The sequence below is a fragment of the Zingiber officinale genome, chromosome 10B (assembly GCF_018446385.1).
Source record: "Zingiber officinale cultivar Zhangliang chromosome 10B, Zo_v1.1, whole genome shotgun sequence".
Lineage (NCBI taxonomy): Eukaryota > Viridiplantae > Streptophyta > Magnoliopsida > Zingiberales > Zingiberaceae > Zingiber > Zingiber officinale.
Window position 1 is genome coordinate 1,967,576 of NC_056005.1, and position 16,515 is coordinate 1,984,090.

The window sequence follows — 16,515 nt, forward strand, 5'->3', positions numbered from 1 at the left end:
TATTTTTTTCTTTCCTTATATGGGTCGACCATCCTTGCTTGGTGCCCCAAGCAAGGGGTCGACCAATAAGATTAAATCATCATCCAATTAAATAAATCAAATTGATTCATGATTGGTGATTGATTCAATCAAGAGGAAAGAAAAGGAAAAATAAAAGGGAAAAGGAAAAACATGAGGAAGATTTTAATTTTTGTAAAAAGTTTTTTCCTTATTTGCCTTGGGCAAGTATTATAAAAAAAGGGGAGGAGAGGCTTCATGGGTTAATGAATTCTTTTTCTCTCTTCTTTCTAGTCTCCTCCTTAGGGCCGACCCCTAGCTCTTTATCATGCTAGGGTCGGCCACATATTGCTTGTGGTTTCTTTAAGTGGCCGGATACAAGAAGGAGGAGAAGGAGAAGGAGAAGAAGAAGAAGGAGGAGGAGGAGGCATCTAATTCTAGTCTTTTGCTTGTGCTCTCTCATGATGGTCGGATCTCTTCCCGTCTCTTTCCCTTGCTCTCTTTGGTTCCTAAATTGGTGGTGGTGGCAGGATTTTAGAGGAGGAAGAAGAAAGCTCTTTGGGTGGCGTTCATTTCGGAGGATCGTCGCCCACACGACGTCCAAGGCGAGGCGAGGAATACGACAGAAGATCTCGAGGTCATTAGCATACAAAGAGAAGGTATAATTAGCAATTATTTTCCGCATCATGCTAGTTATTTCTTTTTGTAAGAATTCCAAACACAAGAGACATTAGATCTAGTTTTTCGAATTTAGTTTTCGAGTTTGTGTTTTCTTTGTTTTTCGAATTTGTGATTCGATTGTTCTTTTTGGTTAACCTAGAGTTATTTAAGGAAATTAAATATTAGCTTTCCTTAAAAGGCTTTGTCTAGGCGATGGTGGTTGCTCCCATATCCAAAAAGGCCATGTGCCTCGCCATGTAGTCCTGGAAGCTAATTTTGGAAATTAATATTTAATGGAATTAATAACATAGGTGGATTTGGATCAATAGTGTTAAGTTCCGCTTGCGATCCAAATCAAAACCATCAAGAACAGATAAGTTAAATTTGGAATCAATGATGTTAAGTTCCGTTTGCGATTCCTAATTTAATTTTTAAAGAACACAATAGGTTATTTAAGGAAAAGTTCGACACTTGTACAAAATTTTTGTACAGTGGAACCGGTATATTTTTCCTAGGACTAACCAACAGGGCCCGCCCGGATGATGGTCAATGGCCCTATGGCGGTCACAGTCAAAGTCAACCTACCTGAGCGATCAGCTCGGACAGCGCCCGAGCCGACGCTTTGACAGCTCGGCCGTTATGCCGAGCTTCCGACGCTCACAAGCTAAGTAGGACTCCTTTTGTTCAGAGGGTCACGCCAGCCGCCCTCGGTCGAGCGGACGACCCGCTCGGCTCAGCCGTGATGCCCATCGAATGACCAAGTGACTGACGGGCCGAGCGTCCCTTCTGCTCTGCCTGATACTGACAAAAATAACATCTGGCTATATCTTCCTCGAGACAAGAGCCACCGATAGACGGCTTGGTCGACGGTCGGACCAGACAGAGAATCGTATGATGGAAGCTTCTACTGTCACATCAGGGATATGCTCGGACAATTGAGGTAAGGCGTCCGACGCACTTTTCTGACACGACCATTTCTAGGTATGCTTTGAGGAGCGTGTATGTCTCGGAAAGCGTGCACATGCCCACTGGGAGCCCTATATAAGGGCCCTCAACCTTTGACGGAGGTATACATTCTCATCTACCGTAGCTTCAGTCTCATTACTCTGCCTCAATCTGTTCTCGCCGGAGCTGACTTGAGCGTCGGAGGGTCGTCGCCGGGAACCCCCTTCCCGGCTTGTTTTGTGCTTGCAGGTTCTCACCGGAGGCTCACGTCAGTCGGAGGTTTATACGCCGTCAACGAGAGCGCTACGTCCCCAGCGTCTGTCGACCCAGCACCCGGACAGGATCACCAAGTATGAGTATGATGTAGAGCTGTTAATTCTTCGTCCATGGCATTCTGCCAAAGAGGATTACCAACAGTTTTTCTATAGGACAAAGGTTCAGAAAGATGATGAACAAAGGCAGCAAAAGAAGCAAAGTAAGTAGAATAAGAAGAATAAGTAAAATCGAGTAGTTTAGTAGACTTACGAGGACGTGTAGACCGATGAATATGATTGTCTGCAATCTCTAGAGACAATGGAACAGTCGCAGGCGGGGGAGGGGGAGGTGGAGGTGATGTCTCGAGAATACTAGATTTAGTGAAGCCGTCATGTGGAAGAGTAGCCATAGGGGAAGTTTCGTCGGTGTTGGTATTAAAGGGATCAATGTAAATAAGATCTGTATGAGTCATGTAATGTGGTAGAAGAGGTATAGAAAAAAAAGGAATATGCTCAAGAAACATAACATGATGAGAGAAATATAATTTGTTACTGACTGGATCAAAACAACGATATCCTTTTGACCAACACCATAACCAAGGAAGACACACAAAACAGACTTAGAGGACAACTTATCACGCTCGACGTGTGGTCATAGAATAAAACAGGACCAACCAAAACACATGTAAAGAGGAATATTCAGGAGCATGACCATATAGTTTTTGAAAAGAAGACAAACATGAATTGTGAGAAGTTGGAATCCTATTAATTGTTAGGATCTCTTCGTACGGCTAGAGAGGGGGGGTGTGAATAGCCGACCCCAAATTGTCGTTTCTTTCTACAAATCAAAGTTAGGGCAGCGGAAAATACAACAAAGAAACGAAAGAGAAGAAAACCAAACCTTAACACAAGGATGTAACGAGGTTCGGAGATTAGGGCTCCTACTCCTCGGCGTGTCCGTAAGGTGGACGAGTCCAGTCAATCCGTCGGTGGATGAGTCCCCGGAGAACCGGCTAATACAAACTCCTTCTGGGTGGAGAAACCTCGCCACAACACACTCTTGCAACAGCAAGTAAGGAGAGTACAGAAATACAAGGAAAGACAACAAGAAATACAACAGTAAGAAAACTCTTGCTTGCCTTCTCTTCGACTGGAAGAAGCAGCAGCTCCAAGCGCCTACAACAGCAGGTGACCCAGCCAAAGGGAAGCTCACGCGAAGCTTCAGCGCTTCAAGAACTCAGCAGAGCTCAGCAGCAGAAAGAAGAAGAAGGTTCGGGGGGGAAGAAGCAGATCTGTAGAATCGCTCGAACCCTTATATAACCTGCGAACCTGCAAGCCAAAAAGCCAGAAACACAGGAGCCAAAAATAGCCTAGCCGTTGTCTCTCAACGGCTAGGGCCAGACCGATCAGGCATCGTCCTGATCGGTCTGGAGCTATCCTGATCGGTCCGAGAGACCGATCAGGCCCCAGTCTGATCGGTCCCCGGACCGATCCCACCTTTCTTACAGAGAGGTGGCTGCGTCTCTGATCGGTCGTGGAGACCGATCCAGCTGTTCTACAGAAAAACGCCCAACTTTCTGTGCGTACCCTGATCGGTCCCGGGGACCGATCAGGCTTCATGCTGATCGGTCCCCAGACCGATCAGTAAGCTCACAGAGGCACACTGATCGCTTTCTGATCGGTCTCCAGACCGATCAGATGACCTGGATCGATCCACTGATCGATCCAGCTCTTGGTTTTTGTCCAAACCAATTCCCACACCTTCCACACCAATATCCGGTCAACCTTGACCTATTGGTATCTCATGCTTAGCATCTGGTCACTCCCTTGACCTGCTAAGACTCCCTACCAAGTGTCCGGTTAATCCCTTTGACCCACTTGGTCTTTCCAACACCAGATATCCGATCATCCTTGATCCATCTGGATTTTCGCTTGCCTGGCTTCACTCACCAGGATTTCCACACTGCCTAACATCCCAGTTAGGACTTTCTCACTGCCTGGCTTCACTCACTAGGACTTTCCAACTGCCTAACATCCCAGTTAGGACTTTCCCACTGCCTGGTTTCACTCACCAGGACTTTCCACACTGCCTAACATCCCAGTTAGGACTTTCCCACTGCTTGGTTTCACTCACTAGGACTTTCACCTGCCTAACATCCCAGTTAGGACTTTCCCTCGTGCCAAGCTCCCTGCTTGGACTTCTCCGTGCCAAGTCTCCATACTTGGATTTTTCCAGTGCCAAGTCTCCATACTTGGACTCTTTCCCGAATCAGGTCAACCAGGTCAACCTTGACCTACGGTTGCACCAATAATCTCCCAAACATCTATTCTTGTCCCATATCAAGAATACAACTCTTCCACGAGTGTCAAACATCAAAATACAACTCAACTAGGTCAACCTTGACCTAAGGTTGCACCAACAATCTTCCTAAGTCAAACATCAAAATACAACTCGAGTCAAGTCAACTCGAGTCGGGTCAACCAGGTCAACCTTGACCTAAGGTTGCACCAACAATCTCCCCCTTTTTGATGTTTGACAAAATCATAATCAAGTTAGGTTAAACCGATAACCTAACTCAGGTTTTCCAATATTCTTCCTTGAACATTCTTTCCAAACTCCAATATTCTCCCTTGAACGTTTCTCCCCCAAACTTAGGTTAACCCGATAACCTAACTTGGGTTCCCCAATAATTCTCCCTCTTTTTGACACACATCAAAAAGAGTGAATCAAGGTCAAGAGTTCCCTCCTAACGAAAGTCCCATACCTTTCATTAAAACTCTTAATTTCCCCCCTTGATACTAACTTCAACAATCAACTTAGTGATAATCCCATATCACTAATCCTCAAAAGTCTTAAGGAGTAAAAACTCTCCCCAAAAGTCAACTTCTCGTGACAATTAGGTAAAACTCCCCCTAAAGGTCAACTCCCCATTGACCATTGCACCAACAATGTCTTGGAGAGTTTCAAACCTTTAGAAACCCGAAACTCAACTCCCACAGCTGAAATTTCAGACCACAGTCGAAATTCAGCAAATTCAGCACGCCTGATCGGTCACCGGACCGATCAGGACCCCTCTGGATCGGTCCCCAGACCGATCCATCCTTCCCTGGATCGGTCCAGTGACCGATCCAAGTTCAGATCAGGCGGTTTCTGATTTCTTCTCTCCCGAAATTCAGAAACTCACAACAAATTCCAGAAAATTTGAAAAATTATGAAATTTTGAGGATACATTCCTCATAACATATACTATCATGGAAAAATAGTTTTAGATGAAAATAACTTCCATTTTCAAATCTTGATACAAAGTTCAAAAACTTTTAAAATAGTTCAAAGTTTAACTCATCTTTGTATCATCTTGCTCAATGATGAATGCTATCACTAGAAAAGCTTCATCAAGGTTTTTCAAATCAATTTTGAAATGATTTTAAACCCTTTAATTTGGGACCACAATCTTTGGGCTATATGTACATGACTTGTACATAAGCTTTCCCTATGATCCCCAATTTTGAATTAGGTTCATCTAGGTACAAGAGCTATGCACCTTGATCCTAACTCATCATCCTAATATCTCACACACATCTAAGGTGTATCAAACACATCCAAGTCAATTTTGATGTGAGATATGGGTTTAGGTTATCTTAGGCTAAGTTTTCATGCATTTTCTAAAACAACAACTTGATCTCCATATCAAATTGTGTTGTTTATCCTTAGATCAATTTCATTGATTATAAATGCAAGAAATGATGACATTGCATAAAATGATATCATAAATGAAAACATGTGTCAATGTCATGATGTCATGGCATAAAGTATGAACCTTAAATAAAGCATGACATATAACTAACCTAAGCATTATCATGACATTTCAAATGATCATAAAATAAATATGATGTCATGACATGGCATATGGCAAACAACCATGGTAAGTTAGCATGAACAAGACATACCTAGATTACCTATCTAAGTATCCTTAGCCTTAGCTAATAGTTAAGCTTTAACCCTTGATTGCCCTAATATGCCAAAATCCTAATTTTGACACTTCTTGAACTCTAGATTCATTCATGCCACTTAAAGATCAAATTTATCCTCAAATCTTGGCATGTTTCATTTTTCCTCAAGAATTCTCTAGATTTTCCCAAATTGTGCCAATTGAAATTAACATCATCATTTTCCATGATGGCACATTTTACTCTTCCAAGGAGTAAATATTCCATTTCATTTTCAAAGGTTCCCAAAAACCTTGAAAATGCTCCTTGAGCGTCAATTTCCTCAAAGTTGGGTTAACTACCCTTCTAATCGGAGTTGACACTCTCTAACCCATCTATGGGGTAGAGAAGATGCTCCTAGGAACCCAATACCTATTTGAGCTCATTGGGTTCACTAAATATTCACTAGGGATAACTTCCCTAACAACCCTCCTAATGACCCTCTTAGGCTTTAAAGCCTTGGTCATTTGGGACTCATCAAGATCAACTCTAGGGGTGACTCCCCTTGTGACCTTGGTGATGGTCTTCCTAGCCCTAGATTTTGTTCCATAGTCGAATGGAACATTATGATAAGTGGGCTTGACCACTTGGGACTTAGGTTTGTGACCCAAACCTTTCTTGTCCTTGGACATTGGTTTTTGACCCTTAAACCCTAGAGATGACTTCTCCAAGTTCTTAAGAGCCTTTTCCAAAGTATCAAGTCTTGACCTCAAGACTTGATTCTCCTTCTCTAATGCCTCAAGTTTTAATTTGTCATTGTTCTTTGAGGCATTCCTAGGCATGTGTCTAGTTGATTTGGGGTTTCTACCTAGGTTTTCCTTAACCTTAGAAGTGTTAATCCTAGGGTTGGCTTTCCTAGTGTTATCCTTATCTAGGCTTACATGTTTGGCTCCTAAGCACATATATTGATTCCTAAGATTATCATGCTTATCATTCTTGACAATTGCAATAAAACTACTAGCATGTATTTTATTAGAATTGCAAAAATGAACCTTAGAGGTTACCTTAGGGTTTGCCTTAGCTCCCCCTATCGATGTGCCCGGTCTCTTGTCCTTGTGAGATTTCCTCCCCCTCGACATTGACTCCGATAATGTCCCCTTCGCTTGCATTGAAAGCACACCACGTGCTCTTTGCCTTTGCGTATCGGGACTCCGGCTTTCTTGACCTTTAGCGCCGGTGGAGTCTTCCTAACCCTCTTTGGACACTTACTCTTGTAGTGCCCAAATTCCCTACACTCAAAGCACATTATGTGTAATTTGCTAGAAATTAAAATGCTTGAGTTACCTAGGGTTGAGGATGGATGAACGCTCTCATCTTCATCCCTTCCGGAGGTAGAAGCTTCTTCTTCTTGCTCCGATCTTGAAGAGGAACTCTCCTCCTCTTCTTCTTTAGATGTTGAGTGGCCCTCAACTTCTAAATCTTCTCCTCCATGATGTGAGCTACTTGGCTCACTTAGCTCCTCTTCATGGCTTGAATTTGAGCTTCCCTCATGGAACTTGGCCAAGTTATCCCATAATTCCTTGGCATTGTTGTAACCTATCTTACACAAGATGTTAGTAGGCAATGAAAATTCAATTATTCTCGTTACCTCTTCGTTGATTTCGGATTTGTGAATTTGTTCTCTTGTCCACTCCTTCTTCTCAAGTGGTTTTCCTTCCTTATCCACCGGAGGAGTAAAACCTTCTTGTACACAAAACCAATTCATTATGTTAGTCATAAGAAAGTACTTCATCCTTACCTTCCAATACGCGAAGTCGCCGCATTCGTAGAAGGGTGGAATGGTGATGTCTTCTCCATAGAGATCCATTCTCTAGCTTTGCTCCCACGGGTGTTGATCCGATGAAAAGTGACCTCGCTCTGATAACACTTGTTAGGATCTCTTCGTACGGCTAGAGAGGGGGGTGTGAATAGCCGACCCCAAATTGTCGTTTCTTTCTACAAATCAAAGTTAGGGCAGCGGAAAATACAACAAAGAAACGAAAGAGAAGAAAACCAAACCTTAACACAAGGATGTAGCGAGGTTCGGAGATTAGGGCTCCTACTCCTCGGCGTGTCCGTAAGGTGGACGAGTCCAGTCAATCCGTCGGTGGATGAGTCCCCGAAGAACCGGCTAATACAAACTCCTTCTGGGTCGAGAAACCTCGCCACAACACACTCTTGCAACAGCAAGTAAGGAGAGTACAGAAATACAAGGAAAGACAGCAAGAAATACAACAGTAAGAAAACTCTTGCTTGCCTTCTCTTCGACTGGAAGAAGCAGCAGCTCCAAGCGCCTACAACAGCAGGTGACCCAGCCAAAGGGAAGCTCACGCGAAGCTTCAGTGCTTCAAGAACTCAGCAGAGCTCAGCAGCAGAAAGAAGAAGAAGGTTCGGGGGGGAAGAAGCAGATCTGTAGAATCGCTCGAACCCTTATATAACCTGCGAACCTGCAAGCCAAAAAGCCAGAAACACAGGAGCCAAAAATAGCCTAGGGCCAGATCGATCGGGCATCGCCCCGATCGGTCTGGAGCTATCTTGATCGGTCCGAGAGACCGATCAGGCCCCCGGTCCTCGGACCGATCCCACCTCTCTGTGAGAGAGGCTGTCTCGATCGGTCGTGGAGACCGATCAGCTCCATGCTTATCGGTCTCCGCACCGATCCAAATTTCTACGTAAAACGCCCAACTTTGGCAGACCGATCGGTCCCCGGACCGATCAGCTATGTCGATCGGTCCCGACCGATCGAAGCTCACAGAGGCACATCGATCGCTTTCGATCGGTCTCTGCATCGATCAGATGACTGGATCGATCCAGCGATCGATCCGGCTCTTGGTTTTGTCCAAACCAATTCCCACACCTTCCACACCAATATCCGGTCAACCTTGACCTATTGGTATCTCATGCTTAGCATCTGGTCACTCCCTTGACCTGCTAAGACTCCCTACCAAGTGTCCGGTTAATCCCTTTGACCCACTTGGTCTTTCCAACACCAGATATCCGATCATCCTTGATCCATCTGGATTTTCCCTTGCCTGGCTTCACTCACCCGGACTTTCACCTGGCTTCACTCACCAGGATTTCCACACTGCCTAACATCCCAGTTAGGACTTTCTCACTGCCTGGCTTCACTCACTAGGACTTTCCAACTGCCTAACATCCCAGTTAGGACTTTCCCACTGCCTGGTTTCACTCACCAGGACTTTCCACACTGCCTAACATCCCAGTTAGGACTTTCCCACTGCCTGGTTTCACTCACCAGGACTTTCACCTGCCTAACATCCCAGTTAGGACTTTCCCTCGTGCCAAGCTCCCTGCTTGGACTTCTCCGTGCCAAGTCTCCATACTTGGACTTTTCCAGTGCCAAGTCTCCATACTTGGACTCTTTCCCGAATCAGGTCAACTAGGTCAACCTTGACCTACGGTTGCACCAATAATCTCCCAAACATCTATTCTTGTCCCATATCAAGAATACAACTCTTCCACGAGTGTCAAACATCAAAATACAACTCAACTAGGTCAACCTTGACCTAAGGTTGCACCAACAATCTTCCTAAGTCAAACATCAAAATACAACTCGAGTCAAGTCAACTCGAGTCGGGTCAACCAGGTCAACCTTAACCTAAGGTTGCACCAACATTAATTACATGAATAGCAGTAAGGATTGTAGGATCGAAAAGAATTTAGATATCTCCACAATAGCATGATATTGTCCACTTTGGGCCTAAGCCCTCATGGTTTTGCTCTTGGGCTCTCCCCAAAAGGCCTCATTCCAATGGAGATATCTTTTCTCTTATAAACCCATGATCTTTCCCATGTGTTTCCAATATGGGACTATGTTTGCAACCTTGCAACCCCAACAATCCCCCCCTCAAACAAAGGATCATAGGCTTCCCACGTCTGATCCTCGACCCACCAGGTCTTCCTGCCCCTCGGTCCACCCGACCTACTAGGACTTCCTTGCCTAGCCGCAACTAGGACTTCCTGCCCCTCGGTCCACCCGACCTACTAGGACTTCCTTGCCTAGCCGCAACTAGGACTTCCTGCCCCTCGGTCCACCCGACCTACTAGGACTTCCTTGCCTAGCCGCAACTAGGACTTCCTGCCTGGTGTCTGGTCCTCTTGATCCGAACATAGGAGCCCCCACTTTCTTTGTTTGAGGTCAATATTGTACCCACATGGTTCAATCAGACCATATCTCTTGTGCACAGTCGGCGGTTAAACCTTCTGGCAGTCAGGGCTCTGATACCAATTGTAGGATCGAAAAGAATTTAGATATCTCCACAATAGCATGATATTGTCCACTTTGGGCCTAAGCCCTCATGGTTTTGCTCTTGGGCTCTCCCCAAAAGGCCTCATTCCAATGGAGATATATTTTCTCTTATAAACCCATGATCTTTCCCATGTGTTTCCAATATGGGACTATGTTTGCAACCTTGCAACCCCAACAAGGATTGCTTCTCCTCAAAAAATACTAGGAACATCTGCAGACAATAAGAATGAACGGGCTATCTCAATAATATGTCTATGCTTTTTCTCTGCAACCCAATTCTGTTAAGGTGTTTCTCGACACGAGGTTTGATGTATAGTTCCTTCTGATGCAAGTAAATGAGAACAATTATTGGAAGTGTATTTGCCCCCCAAATCACAATGAAAATACTTGATAATTGCTGAATATTGAGTTTTGACAAGAGCTTTAAAGTTATTGAAGATAGTAAGATAATTAGATCTGTGTTTCATAAGATAAACCCAAGTATAGTGAATGTAATTATCAATAAAATGAACATAATATCTTGATCCCCTTTTGTAGTAACAGGAGAAGGCCCCCGCACGCCCCCATGGCCATGGTGTCTCGGTAGGACATTCAGGTTGTCATCTAGGCACCCACGGTTCGAACCTTAGTTACGACGTATTTGTATGAAATTTTCCTCCAAATGGAGGGGGGCATAACCAAATGATGTTAGGCTTTTGGGCTAGCCATTGCGTGCACTTCCAGATTTACCTTGGTGGTCTGTGCCGTGGGGTTAGGCCAACCACCCCCGGGGATAGTCAATGAAGCTAACTGGAATTCTTATTTTTATCCCTAGGGCGTAACACAGCTAGGGGTGCATGGTTTCGTGACCAAGAGGTTCAGAGTTCAATCCCCGGGGTGTCATTACCTGGGGTTAGCATCCCAGTCATGCGCTTTCAACTGTGTATCTATATTTACCTCTCTCCATATTTGTAGACCGGCTCTAGGGGGGTCGCTGATATGACAATTCCATAGGAGAAGACCCCCATACATTAGAAGAATGAATAAAATAAAAAAGATTATGAGAAAAAGAAAGATATTTTATTAAAAGGTAATGTAGAAAATTTTATCATTTTACAATCACTATAATATGTAGAAAGCTGACTTACGCGTAAGATTGGCTTCACCGGAGACTTCCCTAGCCGTCATTGTAATCCATTTTCTGTGCATATTCTCCTTTGCATAATAGAAGCTACGCCACCCTTCCGATTAACAATAATCATAGCACATTACCGATGAATCAAATGTCTGTATGATATTATCATACAGGATCAAATGTATTTGTCATCACTTTAAATATCAAAACTTAAAATCTTTATTATTTAATTTATTAAAAATTTAATTAATTTTTTTCTTATCTCATTATTTTTTTTAAATGAATGAGTTAGTATAGTTTGAGGAACAAGTTTAACAAATGAGTCAAGTTATTTGTGAAAAAAAAATCATCAAATTTACATTTAGATTCAAAATTAAGAAAATATATTTTACAAGAATAAATTTAGCTAAAATAAAATAAAAATGCAACCAACAACTAGGCACATTCTACAATTAAATAAAAGGAACTTGGTAAAGCTTAATAAATTCACACTTGCATTTTAATTTTTTTTCCAAGACAAAGGTCGAAGGCCTCTACTATAACTAATTTTAACTAATTCAAAACACTTGATGCTTTTAAACAAGAATGTTTTGTGACAAATAAATAACTAATAATAAAATTTAGTTTCCAATTAATTAATAATGTTACCTATAAACTCATTCCAAATTCATATACTCTAATTTTAAGTTTTCTTATCCTATTTAACATTTAATTATAATTTTAAGTACTTATGCCCTTAAAAATTTAGGTTCATTTCAACTTTTCACAATTATATTTTTAATACTTTTTTGAACTTATGTTTTGTCAGTTTTTTGAACTTATGTTTTGTCAGTTCTTTTAATTGTAGGCATGCTTGATAATTATTAGCTATTAAAAATTACACATAAATAAAAATAAATCAACAAAGACTTGAGTTGCGTGAAGGATTTTTCTAAAATAAATAAGTCTTTTTATTGACTCCTCCAACCACGAACACAGCCAGTGCGACTCCAACGAAGTAGCCACACAGCATACGACACGTACCAACAAACTATTGACTACGCTGACAATATCGAAAAAAAATAACGGAAAAGAGTCCAGAAACGTTGACTCAAGAAGGATTCCATTGAGACTACTCGAATCCGTACGCCTGCTTCAAGGTCTCGTAAACCTTGACCGGGTCGTAGAACGCCTTGGAGACACTCTCCCTCTCCAAGCACCGTTTGCCCCACGCCACCAACTTCGGTGCCTCCGCCTCGACGCTGAAACCACCGCAGGTCTCGAAGGTGTAGAACCAGGCGCAGAAGGGAACCAGCGCAATGTCGACGTAGCCGAAAGCGTCGCCGCCGAAGTACTTCTTGTCGCCCAGCTCAGCCTCCAGGACCTTCAGGATCTCGATGAACTCTTTCTTGGCCTCCTGATGGGCCTCTCCCTTCAGCTTCCACAGCCTGGTTCCGTACTCGTAAATCTGATCCATGGAGAAAGAGCAGAAGGCAGACGACTTAGCTTGTTAGCATTTAATTCACAGCGAAACAAAGACTGGAAGTTCATATGTAAGTTACTAATACAACTCTTTTCCATCTGATTCCGATAGCCAAGCAGTTCAGCAACACAAATAAATTCTAAAAAAAAACACTTTCTTTTTCCTTCTTTTGGTCAAGAAAACAAGATCTTTTTTAACCAATTTCTTACTGAAACAGAGAGGGATGCATATTGCCTCTCTAGATGTCTGGCGTAAACTATAGGTAAGATCTGGTAAGCAGCATAGCATTCAGCGAATGATAAAAAGAACACTTTGGGTATGCTCTCCCTTTCTTCATTACGGAGAGTGAGATTAATTGCGATATAAGGGAAAGGTAATAATATTTGCTTCAATCACTAATGAAAACAATAAGAACTACTCACCAATCACTAAAATTGACTAAAAGCACTAATAATCAAATGCACAATCAATTCCCCAAGAGAAAGAACTTTTCGATCGCCTATTTCTTTCACGCCAGTTATTCTCAAACTCCACAAGTTAAAAAAACTAACAAACACCGCCAGCTTAGAAGCTCAGAGCCTCCTTAGCAGCTACCTCCTCTGCTATCGAGTCTAACGTACGGTGACCCAGTCGAATTAGCAAGGTAAAACTAGGCTTATTCTATACAACCAATAATCAAACAGGTGGCAGGCATAGCAATACCTTTTTGTCAATGAAGTCGCCCCAGAAGCGCGCCTGGGCGCGGGCGTAGGGGTCCGCCGGCAGAAGCGGTGCGCCATCGGACCACACCTCGTCGATGTACTGCACGATGATGAGCGACTCGCACACCGGCTTGCCGTCGTGGATGAGGACGGGGATCTTCTTGTGGACGGGGTTGGCTTGCAGCAGCAACGGGCTCTTGTTGTCCAAGTCCTGCTCCTTGTACTCGTACGCCACCCCTTTCTCCGCCAGCGCGATCCGGCACCGCTGCCCGAAAGGACTCACCCACAGATCCAGTAACACCACCGCCTCTGCCATGGTCGCTCCTCTCTCTCTCTCTCTCGCTCAAAAACGATGTGGCTGTGGAGGCGATTTGTGAGGTCTTAATAGAACACTGATGTGGAAGAATTCGATGGGCTCACCGCCTCGTGTGAGGTTATCACTTACGCAACCCACGCTGTCTGGGTCATTCCACGCAGGGAATCGAGTCACGGCTTGCGTCACGAGTGCCGAGCGATGAGCTTCCGTGAGCCGTCGATGGGGAGATCAACGGTAAGGTGGAAGGAGCTGGAACAACTGAGACGCTTCTCTTCGTTCATGCATATTTCTCGTTTTACATTTCCAGAAATTAATTCCGGTAATTTTACCCATCACAGAAAAACAAGAATTGCTGGGCTTTGGCTTCGGCTTTGGCCCAGTTAAGCGCTGACATTAATGCTACGTTTGTTTAGTTAGATGTAATGTAATGAAGTTATAATGTAATCAAATTTATAATATAATACAATACAAGATAATCTTGATTATATTATTATATTTGATAATATAATATATATAATATTTGATTATAATGATGATTATATATTGTTTATTTAGTGTTCATTATTTTTTATTTAAAATATAATTCGTATTATTATAAAATAATAAAAATATTCTACGATTTCTAGTGACGCATCGTCGCACCTCTGTCGAAGTTTGGGGCTGCCATCGGTAACTAATGACCGTCGTCGTTGGTCGTCGCCGATGGGCGACGACAGCGGGTGACTGACGAGTGGCGGGTGACCGGTGACATCCGACGATGGTGGGCGATGAGCGATGGTGGAGGGCGATGACTGACTAAGGATATATTTGACATTTAAATTTTAATTAAATATTATCCTCGTAATATAATTAGATTATATAATATTTATTTTTTAATCTAAATTATAAAAATTCATTATCTTTTATAATCCTCATTATATTACCCGACATTACATTCTACAAAACGTATTCTAAGAATTAATCAATAGTTTAAGAGGTAGCAGGTGAGATATTCGGCCCGACAGCAACGGCACATCAGGCCGTTCGCTGTCCCACTCCTTCGATCTGACGGCTCCTCAAACAGCCAGCACAGGGTACATTTGTTTGTTTTTTAATCCAAAGCAGCTATCGAGCACGTGATGGGATGGAAGCCGAGCCACGAATATGGGACAAAATAAAAGGAAAATAAAATTTAAATAGTGGAGTAAAATCATTAAACAAGTAAATCCCTAGCTAGCTCGACATGCAATATCTCTAAAAGCAAATTTATGATAATCCAAAAAGCCATCCACGATCAACATTGACTTGTTGATGCTGATGTAACAACGAGTTTACTGCACAACGTGTTAAATATTGAGAAAATTAACTTGCAGCAAATGTCGCAAAGGCCTCAGCCAGCCTTGCTTTAAATTGTCTTATAAGCACACTTTCAGGCCTGATAGATATGTTGATTTGGACTAAAAGAGAAGGGAAAAAGGCAGAAAAAAGACACAATGAATCTGAATAGGGAAGAACACGAATACAACCATATATCATTATTAATTTTGTGGACAATCTTAAACTTAATTACTTCTGAAATCCTGAAACTAACACGCACCAACTTTGAACAACTAAACTCCTCCGTTCTACTTCTACACACAAAACTCAATTCATTAATTCCTGATCTGTTGAAGCCTAATCTCCCTGTTAATCTTCGTAATAAACTCTTCCACTCTCTTGTTGAGCTCCTCGTCCGACATGCTGGAATACTGATCACTCTCGCTACCCTCTGTTTCTACCGAATCCTGTAGCAAAACTACACTCTTCGCATCTGGCTCTTCCATTTCCTCGAGGTTCTCTCCAACCGCATCGTCCGGATTCTGTTCCAATGGATCCGGAGGGAGTGAAGTCTGATGCACAACTACACTCCTCCCAATTAGTTCTTGCTCTATTTCCTTCCGCTCCTCCTTCATGACGACCAAGGCAACAGTACTGCCACTGTCCTTGAGGTGCATGACGTACTCATCGTGGAGAACCTCTCCGGAAGCGACAGCGGCGCCCGCCGGGGAGGAGAAGATGCCGGAGTCAGCAGCCACAATGAAGATGAGGGAATTGGACATGAGGAACCAGAAGGTGGTGTCAGTGAAGAGGGAGGAAGGGGGGACGTGGAGGAGGGAGACGTAGAGCAACGGCAGAGAGATGACGAGGACGGAGATGGACAGCTCCTTGGCCTTCAAAGGAAGGGCTCTAATTTGTGCGCTTGGCTTCGCCATGGCCGATCAGAGATCAAGCTTTAATTTCAAGCCCGAAAGGGGGGGTGGCTTTATATATATCTTCTGCTGGGACTTCATGATTCACTACTAATTAAGATGAATCTTGAGATTAGACGTGATTGAGTTCGATTTGTCACCATTTGAGTGGCAATTCATGGCTTGTGACGCACAGTTCTGTAGATGTTTAAGCATAATTATTGAAGAAGTTAGCAAAGGAGAAATGCTTCCTGTAAGCTAAAGTGTCCACGCAAGACTTATATTAAAGGTTTTTCAACTGGTCCAGACCCTCTTCGTGTCCATGCTGTGGGGTTTCTTGTATTTTAGAACTTTATTGATTTACTTTATCGAAGAAATAATGGACTGTTAAAATTGACATATAGTGTTTTTATATATATCGGCCTACCTATCTCTTTGAATTTTGAACAGGGATAGTATTCTTCATACATATCCATCGCATATTTTATTGGTTTCGGATATTTATTTAATCGCTTCTATTCGATTTATTTATTTATTTGTATTTTGTAATATTTGCTGTTTTTTTTTATAAAAAATCTCCTACTTGTTGGGTCTTTATACATTTGGTTAGTAGGGCTTCGTGT

The 16,515-nt window shown here is 42.8% G+C and overlaps 2 protein-coding genes across 2 annotated transcripts; both read right to left on the reverse strand.

Annotated features, from left to right (window-relative positions):
* Positions 1-12,132: 12,132 nt before the first annotated feature.
* LOC122029793 (probable glutathione S-transferase) lies at positions 12,133-13,756 on the reverse strand. The gene is made up of 2 exons (XM_042588921.1): positions 13,371-13,756; positions 12,133-12,653 (listed from the first exon to the last, which is right to left on the reverse strand). The coding sequence occupies exons 1-2, from the start codon at positions 13,683-13,685 to the stop codon at positions 12,318-12,320; spliced, it is 651 nt and encodes a 216-aa protein (XP_042444855.1). The 5' UTR covers positions 13,686-13,756; the 3' UTR covers positions 12,133-12,317.
* Positions 13,757-15,242: 1,486 nt separating this feature from the next.
* LOC122029794 lies at positions 15,243-15,977 on the reverse strand. Its single transcript, XM_042588922.1, has one exon. The coding sequence runs from the start codon at positions 15,914-15,916 to the stop codon at positions 15,317-15,319; it is 600 nt and encodes a 199-aa protein (XP_042444856.1). The 5' UTR covers positions 15,917-15,977; the 3' UTR covers positions 15,243-15,316.
* Positions 15,978-16,515: the final 538 nt, after the last annotated feature.

Excerpts from the sequence above, each read along its gene's own strand:
- LOC122029794 (XM_042588922.1), bottom strand. The coding sequence starts at position 15,916 with ATGGCGAAGCCAAGCGCACAAATTAGAGCCCTTCCTTTGAAGGCCAAG.
- LOC122029793 (XM_042588921.1), bottom strand. The coding sequence starts at position 13,685 with ATGGCAGAGGCGGTGGTGTTACTGGATCTGTGGGTGAGTCCTTTCGGG. Across the intron at positions 12,654-13,370 it reads GCGACTTCATTGACAAAAAG|ATTTACGAGTACGGAACCAG; the intron begins GTATTGCTATGC and ends TCCATGGATCAG.